General features: G+C 33.5%; 2 protein-coding genes across 5 annotated transcripts; both read left to right on the top strand.

The window, feature by feature from the left end:
* The first annotated feature begins 7,908 nt into the window (after window positions 1-7,908).
* LOC116123406 (WAT1-related protein At4g15540-like) lies at window positions 7,909-11,507 on the top strand. Of its 2 annotated transcripts, none has more exons than XM_031409177.1 (7): window positions 7,909-8,283; window positions 8,382-8,444; window positions 8,571-8,687; window positions 9,760-9,994; window positions 10,271-10,429; window positions 10,580-10,731; window positions 10,973-11,507. In XM_031409177.1, the coding sequence occupies exons 1-7, from the start codon at window positions 8,090-8,092 to the stop codon at window positions 11,106-11,108; spliced, it is 1,056 nt and encodes a 351-aa protein (XP_031265037.1). In that variant the 5' UTR covers window positions 7,909-8,089; the 3' UTR covers window positions 11,109-11,507. The 2 variants fall into 2 exon arrangements, with proteins under 2 accessions (XP_031265037.1, XP_031265043.1); XM_031409183.1 differs by having other exon boundaries at window positions 7,909-8,158.
* Window positions 11,508-15,328: 3,821 nt separating this feature from the next.
* On the top strand, window positions 15,329-22,406 carry LOC116123382 (WAT1-related protein At5g40230-like). 3 transcript variants are annotated; one of them, XM_031409170.1, is made up of 7 exons: window positions 15,329-15,529; window positions 15,645-15,716; window positions 15,791-15,904; window positions 17,891-18,128; window positions 18,290-18,448; window positions 18,536-18,687; window positions 22,176-22,406. In XM_031409170.1, exons 1-7 carry the CDS (start codon window positions 15,339-15,341, stop codon window positions 22,339-22,341), a joined length of 1,092 nt encoding a protein of 363 aa, XP_031265030.1. In that variant the 5' UTR covers window positions 15,329-15,338; the 3' UTR covers window positions 22,342-22,406. The 3 variants fall into 3 exon arrangements, with proteins under 3 accessions (XP_031265030.1, XP_031265025.1, XP_031265019.1); XM_031409165.1 differs by lacking the exon at window positions 18,536-18,687 and adding an exon at window positions 21,931-22,082; XM_031409159.1 differs by lacking the exon at window positions 22,176-22,406 and adding an exon at window positions 18,978-19,206.
* The last annotated feature ends 226 nt before the right edge of the window (window positions 22,407-22,632 follow it).

Consider the following 22,632-nt stretch of genomic DNA (forward strand, 5'->3'; position numbering starts at 1 on the left):
CGTATCCGAATTTTATGGCCGAATTTTTATAAACGTATTTTTTACCGTTTGCCGTATTATACCCGTAAAATTCACTTACCGTTTTTTTGCCGTACCCGTATTTACTAACTAGGCTTTGTAGCAGTACAATCCTCGATCTGTGATAAACGAGGTATGCTCCTCGTCGGGCGTAAACATCGAAATCTGATTATATTTCAAATAGGCATCCATAAAGCTCAACGACTCGTGCCTGGAAGTGGCATCAACGAGCTGATCTATTCTTAGTAGAAGGAAACTGTCCTTTAGGCAGACTTTGTTGAGATCGGTGAAATCAATACAGGTTTGCCACTTATCGTTACGTTTTTTCACCAAAACATGATTGGCGACCCAATTGGGGTAATGAGCTTCTCAAATGAACCTGATTGAGAAGAGCTTATCTACTTCAACCTTAAAAGTCACATAGCGCTCTGAGTCCATGACTCTTTTCTTTTGGTGAACTGGTTTAGCTCCACTGTCGATGTTGAGTGCATGACATATAACCTTCAATCTAATCCTAATCATGCTGGCATGAGTCAATGCAAAAACATCTATATTCTGTCTGAGGAAGCTCGCTAAATTAGCTGCGAGTTAAGGGCTGAGGTTACTTCTGATTCTCAGCACGCAAATTGGCTCATTCTCGTTTACAGATACCTCAGACAAAGTCTTAACTAACCCATTGTGGGAATACTCCTCTTGAACACAAGGATCAATATTGTCTTCCATTGGACCATGCTATGGTTCGACCCTGTTGATCGCCATTGCCTGTTCAGGAATACCTTCTAGCTTCCTTTTCCCCTTGCATGCCATCTGCATTGCTATATTGTAGCCGTCGCGAGATTCATGATGTGATCCCTTAACTTCCCCACACCACGTTGGAGTGGGGAACTTCATCTTCTGATGGTAAATTGAGGCGAAAACCTTTGAATTTTTTAGTAGCGGTTGTCTAAGGATGCCATTAAATGCTGAGGGATAATCTAATATTAGAAATTCTGTCATTTTAGTCACTTTGTGGGAATCTCCCAAAGTGACCAAAAGAGAAATCATTCTTCGAGGAGTTAGATGGTCCCCCGTAAAACCATAGAGAGAAGTGGTGTTAGGCTTTAGGTCTGTCTCTTCCAATTTCATCTCCTCAAAGGTCCGCTAAAATAGGATATTAACGGCGCTTCCATTGTCCACCAACATCCTGTGAACTTTGCACCTTCCTATCTTAGACACGATAACCAATGCATCCTCATGAAGGTGGTGCACTCGTTTTGCATCTTTCTTAAAGAAGATAATCTACTTTTCTCTGCGCAGTTTGCTAGGTCGCGTTCTAGATTTAGAACATTAAAGGGCTTATGTCGGCCTTTTCGGGCATACTTTTCTTGTGCATTACGAGAGTTCCCAACTATATGAGGTCCCCCAAAGATAGTCCTTATCAAGTAAAGACCTTTGCGACCTCTGTGCCTTTCCTCGCTATCTTCTTGATCCTTTTCCCTTATGGGAGTTGGACCATTAACATACTCCTTGAAGTGACATTTTTGAATAAGGTCATCAATTGCCTGCTTAAAAGCTCGACACTCATTGATGTGGTGCCCAATATTATCTCGATGGTAATGACAATATTTCTTGCCATTCCTTTTAGATGCGGGTTTTTTCATGGGCTCTAGCTCTTTGAGCATATTAGTTTATGCTATTTTGTCCAGAAAAGTTGAAACTGATGTATTGAGTGGAGTGAAGTTATCACGGTCGTGATCGCGACAAGGAACTGGAGCACAAGATTTCATGGGCTCAAACCATTATTTCTTTCCTTTTCTCTAATCGTCATTAGCCCATTTATGATTAGATCTTCTATTACTCTCTCCCTGGTATTCTTCCGTCCGACTGAAAGTGCAGGTCGAAGGCCTGGGGTCATGGCGATTTAAAGTTGCCACTAAGTTTTCTATCCGTAGATACTTCTCAATCACATTGTAGAAGTGAATGAGGGAAATATCGTCCTTAGATTGTAGTTTCTTCCACAAGTCGGTTTGTGGGTGAACTCCGGCAATAATCAGAGTTTGAACTGAATCCTCAGGTGTATTAGTCACCTTGTTTAGTTCCCTGTGAAATCTGTTAATGTAGGACTGGAGATACTCATTCTTCTTTTTCCATATATTGCTAAGGTAGCTTAACGACATTGAGAACTTTCGATTGGCTTGGAAGTGTCTTAAGAAAAACAAGCTCATCTGTTACCACGAGTTGATAGACCCTAATGAAAGCGATTTGAACCAACGTTTAGCGTGGACAGTCAGAGTCATTGCTAAACAATGACACTTCGCCAATTTTGAAACTTGGTGAAGCTCCATGAGGTCGTTAAACTCATATAGATGATCATGTGGATTAGAATTCCTACCGAATGCCTTCATGTCAGGCATTCTGAATCTTGACAGGAGAGGAGCAGTCAAAACTGTCGGAGAAAAGGGAGACGCCTCAACGACCTGTCCCTGCTCATTTTGCTGAGCTCTAAGTTGATCCAGAGCTCGTTGTAACTCCTCTATTTGAGGAAGTGAAACCCTCTAGGAATCACTTTCTGCAATATAGGTACACTCCCTAGGATTACGGTTGAGGAAAAACTACAGGTCGAAACTTTCTCTGCCTTGGCCAGAGCCTTTGATAGGGCTGCAAATGAACTGAGCTGTTCAAGAACAGCTTAATGTTCATTCGATAACAACTCGATTTGACTTGATAACAAACTGTTCGAGAATAGTTTGATATTCGTTCGATAATGTATTCGAACATGGGGTGTTTGTTTGATTATGTTCGCGAACATACTGCGTTCGAGTGATCCATTTGTTCGTGAACACCCAGTTCGCTTATTCGTTCGTTTATGTTTGAAAACATGATATATATTATTATATATATTTATATGTTTCTAAGTTTATCAAAGATTTTCTATGGCTTAGTGTTAAAAATACAATTCTTTTGACTTTAAGGTCCCTAGTTCGAGTTGCATTAATACCATATATATATTTTTTCTTTTTTATATAATGTTTGGTTTAGTTTTGATGAATTTTCTTTAATGGTAATCAATAATAAAATATAATGATGCTTTTATATATATATATATATATATATATAGCATTTTAATTAATAAATAATAAATTATTATGATACATAATATGACAAATTTAATAATATAATAAATTGTATAATCAAGTGATATATAATATGATAAATCTAATAACATAATAGCTTCATATTTTTCCAAATGTAATCAATAATTAAATATTACGAGATAGCATTTCAATTAATAATTAATAAATATAGTATAGTAAATTGATAAACATAATATATTGTATAATCAAGTGATAAATAGCATAATAAATTTAATAACATAATAGTTTAATTAAATATAGTATGACAAATTTATGAACATAAAATATTGCATAATCAAGTGATATATAGTATGACAAATTTAATAATATAATAACTTAATTAAACCTAAGTTATATATATATAATCACACATTTGTATTGATCATTTATTACAATAGACCCTTATACCACTATGATTGCGGGGAGTCTCCTCATTGTTGGTGCTAGTACTCTCGGTTTTAAGACCATGAGCGATGAGTTTTGTGGTTAACCCTTGAAGGTGAAACTGAATTATCAGTTGAGAATACCAGATAGAGATCTGATGTGAAATCTGGCCTTCCTTCTAGCGTCAAATTGTTGATGCGTGATTTTGACACCAACGACCTCGCACGTGCAAAGTGTTAAAAGAGTTGTAGAAATTACATGCGATTAATTAGGGAATTTGGGTTAAGGTCACAATTGCATGCAAAAACTGAATAATAAATGAGACAATCAGAGTTTTTATAGTGATTTGGATTCTTAAAGCTATTCCTACATCCACTGTTTTATTTTATATGAGTGTTCTTGGTGATTAGCTAAGTTACAAGAGGTCATGAATAGCGAATAGAATTACAATAGCTTGGTTTTCAGAGAGAATATCAAATCAGTCTTTTTCCTGTAGGTTGTCTTTGCTATTTGTTGTGTTAAGATCAAAGAGTCTGATCATTCATTTAATTCATCCCAATTTTGTGAGGGGGAAGTCCTCTATTTATAGCTGCTAAGCTCAAGATAATGATTATAAGTCTGCAAGTGGGTAAGTGTCGTGCAAGTCCTTCCTTGTGTTCTATTGGTTGATAACTTAGGAAATATCCTTAAATTATGTAGGACTTGGACAGGTGGGCAGATCATATTCATTCACAAACAAAACTTGAGTCTGTTGGGTTGGTGATAGCCATATTCTCTCTATCTTGGGACGAAGTGGCAGATTCTGGGCGGCATAAAGCCTTCCTAAACTTTAACTGGTACTCGCTGATGTAAGCTTGCGTTAGCCCTTATTTTTTAGGCATAACAACTACATTATTGACCATACCATATAATTTTAAAGTGATTTATACTTTATGATTATATAATTCCTAAATTATTACCACAATATGGGATAAAACAATATTTTGGTACAATAATAATGAATTGTATGTGTATTGTGTAATAATATTTTTATTACTATAAAATATTTTTATTATTTGCACATAATTATTTTGTATTGTACTTTAATAAAAAAAATTTGCATGGAACAAAATACTGGTTTTTAAAGTACCATTATTTTATCTAATTAAATAAAAAATTTAAAATAAATATGTGAATTTTTCATATATATATATATATATATATTTTTTTTTTTTTTTTTATAATTATTAAGAGTTGCATTTAGGGGTGTTAAAAAAAGTGCAAAAATCGAATCGAACAGCTAACCGAACCGAAAAAATGGTTCGGTTACGGTTCAAAAAATTTAAAAAACCGGATTTTAGGTTCGAGTAAAAATGAAAACCGGTTAACCGAAACCAGTTTTTTGAATCGGTTTATATATAGTAATAATAATAATAATATTAATATCTAAATTTGCACAATTTCTTTTGTTATTTTCCATTAGGACTTATTTAGTTACTTTGTTGTTTTATTATGGACGTTTCATCACGGACTTTCATTTTTGTTTAATTTTGGAATTTTATTTGTATCAATTTTTAATGTATTGTTAATTGTGGTCAATGGATATATATGAGTGTTTGATTTTTATTTGGATATGAATGTTTGATTTTTATTTGGATATGTATTGTTGGTGTTTACAATTTAATTTTGGAAAAATTAAAAAAAAAAAGCTTTATCTAATAAAAAGGGGAAAACTGGTTCAAGACCGATTAACCGGTTTTTTCAAAGCGATTAATCGGTTTTTCGATTAACCGAAAAACTGGTTTTCCCCCCAAACCGATTCGGTTCAAGAAAGCTGTTAATCGACTCGGTTAATCGCTTTTAAACACCCTAGTTGCAGTAATCCTATTAATTTTTGTTAAATAACAAATTTCGTTGAGGTTTTTGATATAACTGAATTTCCCAATATCGAAACTCACCCATGGACCTAGTTAGTAAATACGAGTACGGCAAAAAAACGGTACGGGAATTTTACGAGTATGATACGGCAAATGGTGAAAAATACGTTTGTAAAAATTCGGTCATAAAATTCGGATACGGAAAAAATACGATTCGGATATATACGGGTTTAATACGACACATTGTCAATAATACGTTTTGAAAAATACGGCAATAGCAATCTTGGTTTTAGCACTTTTCAAAACATCCCCATTTAAATAATCCATTGTGGTCGACCCTACAATTTATTTTCTTTTAACTTTAAAGGATTGAACAATATACTAAGACTAGTATTTTTATCCTTAATTTTATAGCTACGCATACAAAGTTTGGATTCCAATTAGTATAGTTGTTTATTTCTGAATTTAATTGGACAGTACATTCAAAGGTCAATAATAATATTTTATGAATCTAAAACATGCACAGTGCACATGGGTTTACAATTTGCATTTGGCGTTGGTTGTAAACTGATGGTTTTTTGCTTTTTTCTTCTTTCTTTAAGTATCTGCCAATTCCAAATCCAAGCCCGACAATATTATTTTTATGAATTCATTTGCTTTCTTTTTGCAGTTTTGCCTTTACCTTTTGCTTTCATAGATGATCTTATTCTTTTTATTTTGACCCATACAACACAAACAACACAACTAAATGAATATATGTTAAAACAATACCAAATATAACTCTCACAAGCATTTCATCAAACATGTTTCAAACAATCATCATCCACCACACATAACAATCCATCAATCCACCAGCCCCTATTACTACTACTCACCACACACACAAACACAAACAAATCACCAACATACAATTTCAAAGAGAGTTAAAGAGAAGAAAAAGTGTGTAGCTTGAGCTTGAAGAGTTGAAGTCTTGGACTTAAAGCTTGGAGAAGAGAGTTAAAATTTAAAGAGAAGAGAAAGAGATCAAGACTCAGAGTCAAGAGATGAAGAAAAAAGAGTTGAATTGTTGAAGATTTGCAGAAGAGATGAAGACTGTGGAAGAGAGAACCGAGAAAGAGGAGAAGGAGATTTTCTTTAATTTTAGTCAAACCCCACCAAAACGACGTCGTTTTGCCTTATCATGTAATTATTTTTTTGTCAGCAAAAATTCGGCAATAATTCGGGTATAATTCGCGAATTATACGGATAGGGTATATAATTCGCGAATTATACGAAAGCCCTAATAAAATACGTGAATTCACATTTTATACGGGAATTATACGGCTAGCCGTATAATTCGCGTATAAAACGCGAATTTACTAACTAGGCTCCTAACTAATGTTTATTGTCTCTCAATACCAAGAAAGGAAATGTCATAAATGCTCTTTCAATGCGTAAGAAAAAAAATAAACCCATAAACTTAGTAGATTAAGAAAATACCAAATAATTTAATTTAATTATAAATTAAAAACATACAGTAAAACCTCTTTATAGTGATACTATATATATATGAATAAACTCTATATAGTCATAAAAAGTTATATTCCCAATTTAGGATAGTTATAAATAAGAATAAACTCTACATTATAATAAGTTATAATTTTTCTAATTCCCGTCTTAAGGAAAATTGCCTCTATATAGTAATAATTATCTGTATATTGTAAAAAAATATATGGTATGTTACATTAAAGGTTTAAGATGAAATAAAATATTTATCTAAAGTTGTTTGAGACAATAATTTATGTTTTAGAGTTGTTATTACATCTTTTAACTTACGGGTAAATTACCTAGCATGAACATTTTCTTGTTAAAGCTAAAATATGGCTAGCTTTTCAAGCATGTTTAGAGCTTCTTAACATGAAATTTTTTGTATTTCTGTATTATTATTTTCATAATTATTTCATTTCTCTTCTTGTTTAATTATAGAAATGATTTCTTCTTTTGTTAAAACATACATGACTTGTTACTCATTTGGATGATTAAAGAAGACATTAATATTCGTTCGATTAGTGTAGTGAAGTTATCGAATCTGATCACTCAATTTTACAATGACTTTTTGATTCTCGTTATTTACTTTATTTGTAACTTGCAATTCATCGACATTGGGGGTCCTAATTTTGTAATGCTTAAAACAATTGACAATTGTCTATGACTTCACATCAGTTGTCATGTAGCAACTGTATTTACAATTCTATCAAGGACAATTATCTTTGTTGGTTTTAAAACACGATCTTCTATATGTTTCAAAAGTAGACAATTGAAGCGCTGAATTGAAACCCTAATATTATTAAAACATGAATTGAAATCCTAATATTGTACTACTAAAATATGAATTTTGAAATAATAAATTTTTTTAACTACACTTCTATTAAGTAATAACTTTTTTATAATAATAAAATTAGTTAGTTCCACCACCATGATTACATGGAAATATTACTGTATATTGTTTCCAAAAATAATTATCAATTAAATAATTTACATAGGCCAATTTAATCATTTTCCATCCTCCCTTAAACACGTTTCGTGATCACGCGTATTTTACACACAACACTTTGATTCCTCCACCCAAAATTCATTTTCAATTCGTTCTCATTGACGCTAAGCGACCACATTCCGGTGAACGGAGTCTTCTCCGGACTCCGCCGATCTCCAACCCCTGCCTTTTCCTCTTTTAATTCAATGCCTTCGTTACCCAGTGGACCAGATGCAGCGCCCTTCACGGCAATGGTACTGGTTGAGTTCGGTGAGGTGGGCATGATAACTCTGGGCAAAGCCGCCATGAGTAGTGGCATGAGCAACTTTGTTTATGTTGTTTACTATAATGCCCTTGGCACCTTCATTCTATTACATTACTTCCTCTATCACACCTACAGGTCTCTTCTTTTCTTTTCTTTTCTTTTTTAATTTTAATTTTAATTTCCAAATTCTCCTTATGGTTATATTAGTTTCTTCTGTTGTTTGTTTTGTGCAGAAGCAAGAGCCTTTCTCTCACTTTCCCGCTCCTTTGTAAATTCTTTCTTCTGGGCTTACTTGGGTAATGCATTGTAGTGAATTACTCAAATGGGTATTGTTTTGTTTTTAATTTTGTTATTAGTTTATGTTAGACTAATTAATTATTTTGGGAAACAGATAATCAGACCTGGGAAAATTTCTGTGGCAGGATTTGTTTTGTGCAGACTTTTGCAATTACAGGGATCAAATACAGCTCTCCAACTCTTGCTTCAGCTATGGGTAATCTCATTCCAGGAATTACATTTCTTCTTGCCATTGCTTTCAGGTATTGGCTTCGTTGGTTGATTTGAATTTAATGCATTACACCATTTTCATTGTGGACTCTTATGTAAAAGAAATTAATCTTACCCTGTAACTTGGATTCTTGGGCTCCATGATCAATATCTGTAAACTGATTTCAATGGTTTTGGTGTTGAATCAGGTATAAATTTCGAGATTGAAATGTATGAAATAATTAAAATAATCAGACTAAAAAAAAAAAAAAAAAAAGAAAGACATCATTTAATGTAGCTCAATATATTTTGCCTATGCGCAGAAGAAATGCATTAGTAACGTTGGTATAAATATAGAAGAGTACAAGCACGAAGTCATCTGATACCTATCAGAACTAGAAACTATTCGCTGTTTCACTGCCTAATGATATCATAAATGTTAACCTGGTGTTTGAGGCACTGCTCTTACATCTTTATGGTAAAAATATCTTGTGAAACACTCTCATACTTTTTTCTTATCTGTTATACTCTAGTTTTGATTCTCAACCCATATATAGTGTCAGATTCTTACTTTGTACTCTTGTCATATTCATGTTTCTTGTATCTTGTAGAAGTTTTGTTCTTTCTAGCTAGAAGAAGTTATAAAGTATTCATAATTATAGTTAAAACCAGACAAGGAAACTATCAGAACAAAATGGGCTGACGACCTACACCAGAAAAACTATGACGGATTAATCTGCTAAAAACACAAAACAAAGAAAATCTTTTTCTTCTGTCCTGAAGGAATGCTAGAAGAACAATGAAGGGGTAATCTGTTAGTAAAATATTTTTCTCCTTCCATTTGGAAGGGATATATAATTGTTATTGGGAAGCCCTAATAGTGATTCCTAAGGTAATGGAATTTATAACAGACAGATCTTGAATGATACTCTTTGAGGATTATCTTATTTTTTCTTCTATTTCTTCATTAACTCGTATTTGATCTTATGACGGTTAAATTATTGGTGCTAATTTTACTTCCTGTCAAATATTTATTTGATTAGAATTTTATTCTATTGTAGTATGTCGAAGATTACCATTCTTTTTCTTTCTATTGATATGCATCTTTGACTGTTGAATTTCAAGGATGGAAAAGGTAGCTCTTAGAAGCAGAAGTAGCCAGGCTAAAATCCTTGGTACCATTGTATCAATATTTGGCGCATTTATAGTGACTCTCTACAAGGGCCCTGCACTCATGAGGCTCTCATCAACTTCTAACTCATATTTTCATCTCCCTGTCTCACAATACTCGAATTGGGCTCTTGGAGGCCTTCTCCTTACAGTCACTTGTGTGTCATCTGCAACATGGAAAATTTTTCAGGTACAGACTGCAACTATAAATACCGAACCGTTGTAGGGTTGTGGCATATGTCATTAGATATGAGCCGAAGGTGGATGGTTTGGACTTGATACTTGAATTTAAAAAAAAAAAAAAAAAAAAAAATACATGTATATGTATACCAGAAGAAACTAAAATTAGCATACAATACTTTCCCCAGAAAAGATCTTCCTGAGTTGCTTATAGAATGTATCATTTAGGTCACTAAATGATATAAAATGCTTAATATCGTTGGAAATAACCTGATTCCATTTCCAGGCAGCAACTTTGAAGGAGTATCCTGACAAAGTGACCCTAGTCTTTTTATCCTGTTTTTTTGGGACCTTGCAATGTGCTGTTGTCTCCCTAATAGTAGAAAGAGATTCAATGGCTTGGAAACTGCAACCTGGCATTCAAATGGCTGCTGTTGTTTATGCGGTATAAATAACTTCGTCTCTGTTTTTGTTTCAGTCAGTCATTCCAAGTTCAAAACTTTTAGTTTTTCTCCACAGATGTTTATAACAAGGTTATGATGGCATCTTTTATATTTTAAATATCTTCATACACTTTCTTTGTGATTCAATTCAGGCAATAGTGGGAACTGTTTTTCGTTCCAGTGTTATTGCTTGGTGCCTGTACAAGAAGGGGCCTGTCTTTGTTGCCCTGTTTAAGCCTGTTGCAACTGTTATTGCGGTGTTCACGGCAGTTGTGTTCCTTGGTGAAACCCCTCATCTTGGCAGGTAAATGTCATTTTACATCAATCTTGAATAAATATTGTGTTGAGTTGAAACTCAAACAAGATTGGAACAACTATATCATTTTCACACATGCACCTGCATTTCACATATGTACACATAGACATACACATGAAAGCTGAGTCATTGATATTAGCTACTGAATGATGGTTTTGCTTTTACTTTGGTCATTGTTGTTCTTAGAGCATGTGAAGAGAAACCGTAATCATATACAATGTTTTTGCAGTTTGATTGGAGCTATTGTAATTGCTTTCGGATTTTATGCGGTTATATGGGGACAGGCCAATGAAACCAACACGACTGCTGGCAATGTCACTAGCTTGGAAGCAAACCAGAAGTTTCCATTATTGAAAAATACATGATGGAAGAGAAGAGAAATAACACTTCACGTTTTGTCTGCCTGCCCACAAAAAATTAGAGATATACAAGCAAATTCACTGATTTTAGCTACGGTCATTCTGAACCTGATGAAACAAAATACTTGGGAAGATATCTAACAGCCTCAACTGTCTTACACTTTTGATCGGACCCTATGTGATAAAAGAAGAAGAATTGTTGGTGGACATAGAAATTCCATTTCAGGAAGCTAAATTGGAGGAAAATAACTGAATGTCTTTTATTATTATTTTTGAATTCAAGAGCATTTATCTCTTCACCTTTTGTCTGGTTGTAACTTGCAATGTGAAGTATTCCATACTTTCAAGCAGGCTTGATCCATAATATGAAGCAAAAGCTTGAATTTGCTAAAATATCACTTGTCATGAAAGATCTTTTCATATTGTAGTCTTTTTCTTATATTAGTTTATTTTAAAATTCCAGATATAATGGGCCATCATGTTAAAAATATTAAGGATTTGCTCTGTGTGTGATATCAAGAATTTGAGGTTTTATTTAGTTATATATATAGGCTCTTTTCTATTATTTCAACATATTAGGAGAATAAGCGGTTACAATGTTAGAATAGTGAGCGGAACTTTTCTTAAAATGTTTTTATGATAAATATTTTGCATTAATTATGTTAATTAAATTATATTTGAAAAAAAAATCTTAAATTACATATAATTCATGTTTATTTTAGATACATTTAATTACGAATGTGATTTTGACCTCTTTCTTATTACATGTAAATTAAAACATTTATAATCAAACCAATATATTATTAAATTTTATTTTAAAATGTTATCAAAATTTATTGTTTGATAAACATGCATGTTGTTTCCCGAGGTTAAAGTCAGTTAAAATATTTTAATTTAACAATAATGCTACGGACACCGGCATTTTGCACCGAATATTTGTACCGGCCTACGTGTAAGACATTTCTAAATTTTTTAACAATTTTTTTCTAGTGAACAGCGTCCATCAAATTTGGACGGCAGTTCACTCACATGGACAGACGTCCATATTATATGAGGACGTCCATATACAAGGGACGGCGTCCCCCCTAAATAAAATACAATAAAAGTTTTTATAATTTTTTTTTTTTAAGTATGGATGGGCGTCCATTACATCCATACTTTAACAAAAAAAAAAAAAAAAAAAAAAAAAAAATTCTAAACAGTGATCCTGCATCTTCTTCTTCCTTCGGAAATGTTTACCTTCTTTGCTCTTCTTCTTCTTCAAGCCAAGCCAAAACTGATCGCCTCTCCACCCACTATTAATTTACTTTTCCAGATAACCATGATCCCTCTTTACACGCTACAAACTAGCCATAAAACCAATGCCAATAACTCAACTAAAGCAAACATCACACTGAGAAGTCTACACATCACAAAAAAACAATTAAAAAGAATATCCAGATAAACATGGATTTCAAAACAAAAACTTACTATCAAAACAATTTACTTTCATAAGGGACTTCTGTGGCAAGGAGATGGCATGCACTGCTGGTCAGGTCATTCGCTGCAAAGGTACGTCGTTTTCTTCTTTTTCCATGAATACGGTTTAACAAATATTCATGGAAAAAAAAGTGAAAGACTACTTTCATGGAAGACTAAAATAATGGACGGGCGTCCCGTCCAAACATTTTTTTTTTTTTTTTTTAAGTATGGACGGCTCACCAAAGTTTTTTTTTTTTTTATTATTTTCATAATTTATTTATGAACGGGTGTCCTTTAAATGGGGATGTCCGTCCCTTGTATATGGACACCTGTCCATATAATATAGACGAGCGTCCATGTGACTGAATGGCCGTCCAAATTTCATGGACTGAATGGCCGTCCAAATTTGATGGACGACCGTTCACTAGAAAAAAATTATAAAAAAATGAGAAACGTATTACACGCAAATCGATACATAATTTTGATGTAGTTTTTTCGGTGTTTGTAGCATTATTGTTAATTTAATGATGGCCTTTTCACCTAGACTCATGAATGGTTAGGTTTTGAGTTTTCAAAGAATGAGTTGATAATTTCATAATTGGAAAAATCTTATAAACTTGCGATGTGATGTTTCAGTGGAAATTGTAGGATGGTTTTGAAAATCTATCAATTTGTAAGTCACGTGCATGTCTTGACTTGGGTTACGTGTCGGTAAAAATATTTTTTTTTATTAAGGAAATTAAATGGATTTCTAGAAATTTTATGCAAGTTGCAAAACAGTCAAATGTTAAAGCTTTACAAAAACTTTATTCTAATAATATTTTATATTATAGTGGGATTAATTATTGAAAATAAAGTGTTGAGTTAAGAAAGGGTGCAAGTTAAAGAAACTCTAGAAAAGTCAATTTGTCTTTTATTTCATGCTTCATTTATACATAACCATGAGGATAAATACTGTTAGGGAAAGTTATTAGAACAACGAGAAAAGTATACATTGAGAAATAAAAGCATAATTTAGTAAGTGAATTTTAAAACACCTTACAAAGTACCCATCCCCCAAAGATCATATTACAAACCCCGATTTTAGATTTCAGTTATGGCTCTACACATGCATATGACAGATTCAATTGCTCTGCCTAGCGATGACTTCCCGCCAAGTATGACATGTTAGTTGTTCTACTGAGTGATGTTAGAGCTTGTTGGGAATGATAGTTTTTCCCCGCTCTGCCTGTGTGTGGAATGCCCACCAAGTATGATAGATATTCCTTCTATATTACATAACAAATATTTAGAATTAAGAAATCGTGATAATAATAATAATAATAAAAAAAATACCTTGATAGATAGTGTATTTAAAATTTATTAATTTCTAAAGTTATGCCATGAAGATAATTTAGTGGTGATATTGAATGGTTTTATCCGTATCATATTAACTGAAATGATATTAAAAGGAAAAATTGTTTTATAATCTTATTCACTCGCTGAGTCTTTCAACTAATCCTTTTATAAAAAATTTCCCCCTCCAGATCATCATATGCAAGGATCTAGCAGTGATTTGCACTCGAGGTTATAATGCCCACACGATATAGTTCATTTTGCATGTCATGTGCTTATAATGTAAATTGCATTGGGGTTATCATCCATAGACTTATTATATACATATTTACATATGTTTTGTTTGTAGGGCCTAAACCCAATATTTGTGATTTTAAGATTTAAAATTTATGATATGCACCATTTTGTTTAAAAAAAAAGGATTTGTTTTCAGAATTTATGATACGCACTATTTTTCGATACTCATACATGGCTCGTCTTGATCTCTTGAGTCTTATAAGAATGATAGGATCCCATGAGATAGAGAAGGCTAGGATATGTCCTATTATATATTATGTCTAGTTGGAGCAGTAATAATATGTATATGATTTTATAGTGTTTTATGGGAAAAGGCCAATGAGGAGGACTCTAGCTTTGCTGCAATTAATAGTGAGAGTAAGAGCCCTTTGTTGCAGAGCCTTAAAGTTGAAGATATACCTTTTCCCGATGGCAAGTTTTTCAACTATTAAGGTTAGTTATACTTACTGGTCTTGTGTTTGAGTCGTGAGAGTAGTAAATTTTATGTTTTGTCTAAAAAAAGTTAAAGATACATATGAGGCCTATTGAATCTAGCACAAACACAAATTAAATTGAATCCTTCTTCAAGGTGCAATAAAAATGGATATGGATGTATGTAAGCTTGCTAAGTTGAGAGCTAATGAAGAAGCTGAAACGGGAAGACAATAAAGAGCACAATTTTGGATGCCATATATGTAATTAAGCAATCAACTTAAGTGTTTTGGAGCTTATAATATTGGCCATGGCCAGTGAATCATTTTCGTTTGGACTTTCTGTCTAATTAAAGGCAAAAAATTACACCATTTATTAGGGGGTAATTTTCTTTTATCTTTTATAATTAAGGAAGTGGATTGACAAAGACTAAATACCGACTTTTCAATATCACAGAACCAAATTGTGACTTTCATCAAACCAAAGGTTGAACATATCCACAAAACTTCTTATATGGGAACTGAAAATAGGGGTGCTATATTTTCCAAATGTCTTTCAGATGTCACCTCTCATTCAAATCCAAAATGCAGGGTTTGAAAGCTTAATAAATATTAGCACATGCACATATAATATTTTAAACAGTGAAATCTAATTCTTCCTCTAAATATAAAAATAAAATAAATATCACATTTTGACTCAAAATAAATTATTAGCTACTTTGAGGAGAGGAAGATGGACAGGAGAAATCTATGGAAGGAGATATTACTCTTCGCAGCCATGGTTAGTTTAGAGTGCTCCGGCGTGGGCTTAACTGTAATCTACAAAGAAGCTACTTTGAAAGGAATGAGCAACTATGTCTTCGTCACCTACTCTTTCGCTATTGCCACACTTGTCCTCCTCCCTTTTGCCTTCTACTTTCGCATGTTATTTTCTCTCAATCTTCCAATCATCCAATCCTTTATATATATATATATGTGTGTGTGTGTGTGCGTGTGTGTGTTCACTGAGATCTTCTCAATTTCAATCTCTCTATTGCAGGAGTACTTCAACGGTGCTTCCATCAGTCAGGTTCCCGTTCATCTTTAGAATCTGCTTGCTTGGTCTTACTGGGTACTTTTCTTTAATCTTTTATAGTTTGGAATTGCTTGAAATCAAAGAGTTTTAATTAATGCTTTGGAAGGCAGGTCTTTGGCTATGATACTTGGCTATAAGGGAATAGCTTACAGCTCTCCTACGCTTGCTTCAGCCATGAGCACCCTCACTCCTGCTTTTACCTTCACACTTGCAGTCATTTTCAGGTTTTCGTTGTTTCTTCTTCCTCATTAATTTTAATTAATTCATCCTTAACATTTAAGTTATTGGAAATTCCAGTAGTATAATAGTATATAATATTTATAAAAGTGGTCAAGTCTGTGATTGTAAGGCCGAACGACTTATGCATACCTAAGGTTTATTGAAATGGTAAGTTGGTACCTAAAAGGTTTTGAAACGACAAATAGGTACCTTCCATCATGTTCTGTTAGTGATTTTGGTTAGATAATAGTGAAAAGATTAAAATGCCCTTGAAAGTTTAATTTTTAGTTTTCTATAAATTTAAAAATTTCTAAAAAACCCCCTAGGTTTGCTAATTTGACTAAACACCCCAATATATAAAAAATTTATAAAATAACAAAAACACCCCCGCCACCCCCGCAGTGCCAGATTCCGGCCACCACGCCGGAATCTGGCCGAAAAATTGCGTTACGACACAGACCCATCGGATCTGTGTCGTAACGCATAGATCTTTCATTTTCCGGCAAGATCCGTGGCTGATCTGGCCGGAAAAGACCAGATCTACGGCCAGATCTGGCCGTCGTGACCGGAAACTTGTCGGAAAATTATGTTACGACACAGACCCATCGGATCTGTGTCGTAACACGTCGCTTTGGCGTTTTCCCGCCAGATCGGTGGATGATCTGGCCGGAAAAGGCCAGATCTGGCCGGAAAAGGCCGAAAAAGGCCAAACATAGATCTGGCCTTTTCCGGCCAGATCCGCCTCGGATCTGGCCGGAAAAGGCCAGATCGGTGTGTTACGACACAGATCCGACGGGTCTGTGTCGTAACACAATTTTCCGGCCAGATTCCGGCGGTGGTGGCCAGAATCTGGCACTGCGGGGGTGGCGGGGGTGTTTTTGTTATTTTATAAAATTTTTATATATTGAGGTGTTTAGTCAAATTAGCAAACCTAGGGGGTTTTTTAGAAATTTTTAAATTTATAAAAAACTAAAAATTAAACTTTCAAGGGTATTTTAGTCTTTTCACTATTATCTAACCAAAATCACTAACAGAACATGACGGAAGGTATCCATTTGTCATTTCAAAACCTTTTGGGTATCAACTTATCGTTTCGACAAATATTGGGTATGTATAAGTCGTTCTCCCGTGATTGTAATTACTTACAACCACCCACTGAAATAGAGTTTTCAATATGCATTATTATTATTATATATATGTGGATGTGGTACTTGGATACTCCTATTGAGGGAGTTTAATATCTCTATGATTGGTGATCAAACAGTAAATTAATTTCTAAAAGTCATGTCGTGATCATAGAGAGAATCCACGCTAAAGTTTTCGTCAATAATACCCCTTATTTTCAAATAAAAAACAAAAGATGAAATAAAATAATGATGGAGTGAGAAAACAATAAAAACATTTTACAAAATTGCTACAGAAAATAAAAGCAAGATTTCTCAGACCACAACTCCGTAGTTGAACAACCATCTCCCAACAATTTTTTAACAGCGTTTATTTATAAAACTTAGCAACACAAATCCACCCAAATCACCTCCGCAGCTTAACAAAAATCAATCTTCTTCCACCACTTCATAAACCAAGAAAATAAAACCATCCAAAAGCCAAACTCAAGCAGCCACAACCGCCACCATTGCCATACTAGAAAAAAAAAAAAAAAAATCACGACTTAGCAAAACAAAAATTTGTTTCATCATTAGTCATTTCAATAAATAAATTATATTATTACATAAAATGTACATTTAAATTTCAATAAATAAACTTTATTAAACAAATAAAACAAACAATTAGTCAAAGTTTTGAGAACATCCATCAATCTCAAAAAGAAAACATGCATGATGTCATATATGGTTGTCCATGAAGTGGATCCAAGGGTGATTATTAGATTTCTTACTCTTGTCAGTTCCTTAATTTCTTCTTGGTGGTCATCTTCAATCTCTGTTTCTTTTTTTTTTTTGGATTTCATTTTCCTAATTACATGCCTAAAAAAGGATGGAAAAGCTAATTTTAAGGAGTGCAAAAACTCAAGCAAAAATCATTGGCACAATAGCATCAATATCGGGGGCACTGGTGGTGGTTCTTTATGAAGGCCCAACAATCTTATCTTCATCTGCTAAACATCCAACTTCACTTCAATTTCTTCTCGGCTCCTCGCTATCAAGCTGGGTCATTGGTGGCCTTTTGCTTTCTGTTGAATATCTACTTTTCTCATTCTGGTATATTATCCAGGTATTTTACTTATATATCAATCATTCCTAATTTGTTTAATGTATTTATTTTTATTGAATTTGTATCACATTAATTTATATACGTAAGTCCGTACGTGTAGTATTATTTTAAAATTAATTTAAAGAGATGTAAGTAAAGCATGAGTTCTCTCAATTAAACAGACTGAAGTGATTAAGATGTACCCATCAGAGTTCGAAGTTGTGTTCCTCTACAACTTGATCTCAACCATCATATGTGCAGTAATATGTTTCACGGCGGAAACAAATTTGAGTGCCTGGAGACTGAGTTCCGATATAGCAATAGTTGCAATTATATACTCGGTAAATATCTAATGGACTACCTCAAATATTGCAGACAGTCTAGGTAATTTAAAGAAAACCTGTAGTAATGAGAGATTTGTATTTCAGGGATTCACTGGAACATCACTGACCACTGTGGTTCATACTTGGGCCTTACACATTAAGGGGCCAGTGTACGTTACATGTTTCAAGCCATTGTCAATTGCCATTGCAGCTGTTCTGTGCTTCATTTTCCTTGGTGATGCTCTCTATCTTGGCAGGTAATATAATCAAGATAAAGTAGTCTATGGTGTCATGGTGGCATTACTGACGTAGTAGTATGCATGCCAATTATATTTAATAACTATCAATTACAATTAACTTAGAGATGCATGAGAGAAAAGAAATTCACAAAGTGACATAAATTTATTGGAAGATGGTAATACCCAAGTGGTATAAATTCACTGGAGGGTAGTAAGATTATTTCTATAATCTAACATCCCTCTCATTCTTCAATTTAATGCCGAATATATTTGTGTTTAATGACTTTTCCTAATATTATTAATTGCAGAGTTATTGGAGCAGTAATAATAAGTATGGGATTTTATGCTGTGATATGGGGAAAGGCCAATGAAGAGATAAACGAAGACGACTCTAGCTTTGATGATACTAACAGTAAGAGTAAGAGCCCTTTGTTGCAAAGCCTTAGAGACGTTGAAGATACACAGAGCTCTACTGAATCCTACACAAATTAAATTGAATCCTTCTGTAAGGTTGCATCAAAATTGATACTCATACGTTGTAACGATTGCAAAAAGATTCTAAAAATCACGTGTCATGATGAGAGATCCTTTTCACACCGCAGTATTTTTTAATTATCTTACTGCATATCACTTGAAATAAAAATAACTTTCTCAAACGCTTAGGTGGTTTCCACATAAATGTCATCATCTTGTCTGCAAGAAATATATATTACTGTTGTTAGGTCATGTTATACATCTCAGCCGATGTTTAAAAATAATATTAATTCTATGCTCTGATTTCATGATTTCGTAATCGAGAGAAGCAACATTTTATGGAATCAGGAATTAATACAAAATATATTATTCAAAAAACAATAAAATTGTTAATCATGTCGCTATCAGGCCTTTCTCTACCGTATAATATATAAATTTTTCTTTGCTTAGATTATTTAATATTTTATACAAAGGGAGGGATCCTTTTTATATAACGGAGAAGACGCAGATAAAAAGTTAGGAAATTTCTCAGAGATCAGAGAGGGAGATGGCTCGGAGAAACTTTTGCAAGGAAATAATTCTCTTCCTAGCAATGGTTAGTTTAGAGTGCTCCAATGTTGGCTTAAACGTAGTTTACATAGAAGCTACTTTGAAAGGGATGAGCAACTATGTCTTCATCTTCTATGCTTTTGCTATTGCCACCCTCGTTCTCCTCCCTTTTGCCTTTTTCTTTCGCAGGTTAATCTCAATCAATATTCTAAAACCCTAATAATCAAATTCTCTCTCTCTCTCTCTCTCTCTCTCTCTCTCTCTATATATATATATATATATTATATGTATAACCATCTTCTTAATCTCCCCTATTGCAGGAGTCTTCAACGGTGCTTCCATCAGTCATTCCCTCTCATCTCCAGAATATTCTTGCTGGTCTTATCGGGTATTTTTCCTACAGAAATTTTCTTAATCTTTTTATAATTTGTAAGGTTAAAATGAAAGAGTTTAGTTTTGGAAGCAGGTCTTCAGCTCAGCTAATTGGCTATAAGGGAATAGCTTATAGCTCTCCGACTCTTCTTCAGCATGAGCAACCTCACTGCTGCTTCACCTTCACACTTGCTGTCATTTTCAGGTTTCATGTTTTTTTTTTCTCTCTTCAATTTAATTATTTATTAATTTTCTTGTAGTGTAGAATTACTGTTGACGAAGTGGACAAGTGTGTGATTATAATTGCTTACCACCCCTGACTAAAATATATTATTGAATAGCAAAAGTGGTTAATCTTAATTTGACTATTAAGTGGTACTTAATTTATTTAGCGATTGTAACAAGGTATATAATCTCTTGATTGTTGATCAAACAATATATTATCAGTCATGTCAAGCTAAGCCTGCATGTTAAAATGTTGAATTGCGGACAAATAAATGGTACTGATAAGTTTTCTGGATTGAAATTTTGGTTATTAAAAGCAAAAATGCCGTGATTTGTGATAAATATTGACCTAAAATCATTAACTCGATATATCAAGCTTTAAATACAAAATTAAAAAAAAAAGACGAAAATATGGTGCAATTTTTTGCATCGTATAGTTATGCTTTTGCAGCTAGCCCCATTTACCAATTTCTCTTTTCTTTTCAAGTAAAAATGAGCAACAAAGAGCCATTTTTATTTTATTTGAAAGAAGAAAAACCAGATCACAAACTTGTTACACTACTAGAAAAATGTTCTTTCTTGACAATTCAAAATTTATCATAATTCTTGATAAATTAATACATAAAATTATAGACCCTTTTAAATATACAAAATGTTAATTTCAATTAAATATTAACAACTTTAACAAACATATTATAATTAAAAATAAGACAGAGTAAGCCTCAAAAATGAAAATCCTAACGTCGCCACTCGCCTCCTTTGTCCTTTCTTGTTGCAATTGATTCCATTGTCCCTCAAAACAGTCGAACGTAATGTAAATATGCGAAGCTAAATTGAACAAGTTGAGAAAAATCTTTTTTCTAGTAGTGTGTCATGTTCTGGTGATCGAAACAGTTTTGATCTTGATTGCCCATAAGTGGATCCAGGGGTACTACTTCGAGTACTTTACTGGCGAGTCCTTTCTTCTTGGTGGCCATCTATCAATCTTTTTTCCTTATTTAAATGACCAAAAAAGGATGGAAAAAGCTATTTAAGGAAAATCACACTCAATCATAAATCATTGGCACCATAGTAATCAATATCAGGGGCACTGTGGTGGTTCTTGTAAAGGCCCAACGATTTTATCTTCATCTCGACGCATCCATTTTCACTTCAATGGTCTCTCGCCTCCTCACAATCAACTGGGTTATCGGCTGGCCTTTTGCTTGCGTTGTACTACTCCTTGTTTCCTTCTCGTTGGTACATTAGTCCACGGTACATGCTTTATATATATAAGAGTGATTACTACTTGTATTTATTGACCATGGCTTGTGTCAATTGTAACATCGATTTATATACAAATTGTACGTTTAGTATTATCATTCAGTATAAATTTCATGAACATAACAGACGGAAGTGATTAAGATGTACCCATCGGAGTTAGAAGTAGTGCTCCTCTGCAACCTGAGCTCAACCATCGTATCTGCAATAATATGTTTCATGGCAGAAACAAATTTGACTGCCTGGAGACTAAGTTATGATATAGCACTAGTTGCGATTATATACTCGGTAAGTATCTAATAGACTACAGTCTACACAAATACTGCAGACAGACTCGGTAATTTAAACCTGTAATTAGAAAATCTTGTGTATGTGATGCAGGGATTATTGGGATCATCACTGGGCAGTGTTGTTCATACATGGGGCTTGCGCATTAAGGGGCCAATATACGTTACAAGTTTCAAGCCATTGTCAATCGCCATTGTAGCTGTTATGGGCTTCATTTTCCTCGGTGATGCTCTCTATCTTGGCAGGTAATACGATTAATTAAACATCATTCTTTAGTTTAATTAATGTGGATTCATGTAAATTTGTGTTTAACTGTGGTATATAATATTTAATTGCAGCGTTGTTGGAGGAGTAATAATATGTGTAGGATTTTATGGTGTATTATGGGGAAAGGCCAGTGAAGGGAAGAATGAGGAGGACTCTAGTATTGTTGCAATTGATAGTAAGAGTAAGACCCCTCTGTTGCAGAGCATTAAAGCTGAAGAAACAAGAGAGGCCTATTAAACTACAAAAATAATATGTACAAAACTGAAAGATATAATCATGGTATTTTATGAATTAAAAAAATGCTAGGTTTCAACATTGAATTGAATATAATATAAGTATTCTTAGTTATTGTTTTCTTTATCTATTTATTAAAAGAAGTTATACATCATTTATCTATTAATCTTTTTTCTAATTTCATAGACTATTTGAAATGTTTATAAATGTATTTACTGATAATAAATCAATAGTAATATAAACATATTAATTATGTATGAAAGTTAACAATTATAATTGATTTTAACGTATTTA

The sequence above is a fragment of the Pistacia vera genome, unplaced genomic scaffold (assembly GCF_008641045.1).
Source record: "Pistacia vera cultivar Batoury unplaced genomic scaffold, PisVer_v2 Contig1028, whole genome shotgun sequence".
Lineage (NCBI taxonomy): Eukaryota > Viridiplantae > Streptophyta > Magnoliopsida > Sapindales > Anacardiaceae > Pistacia > Pistacia vera.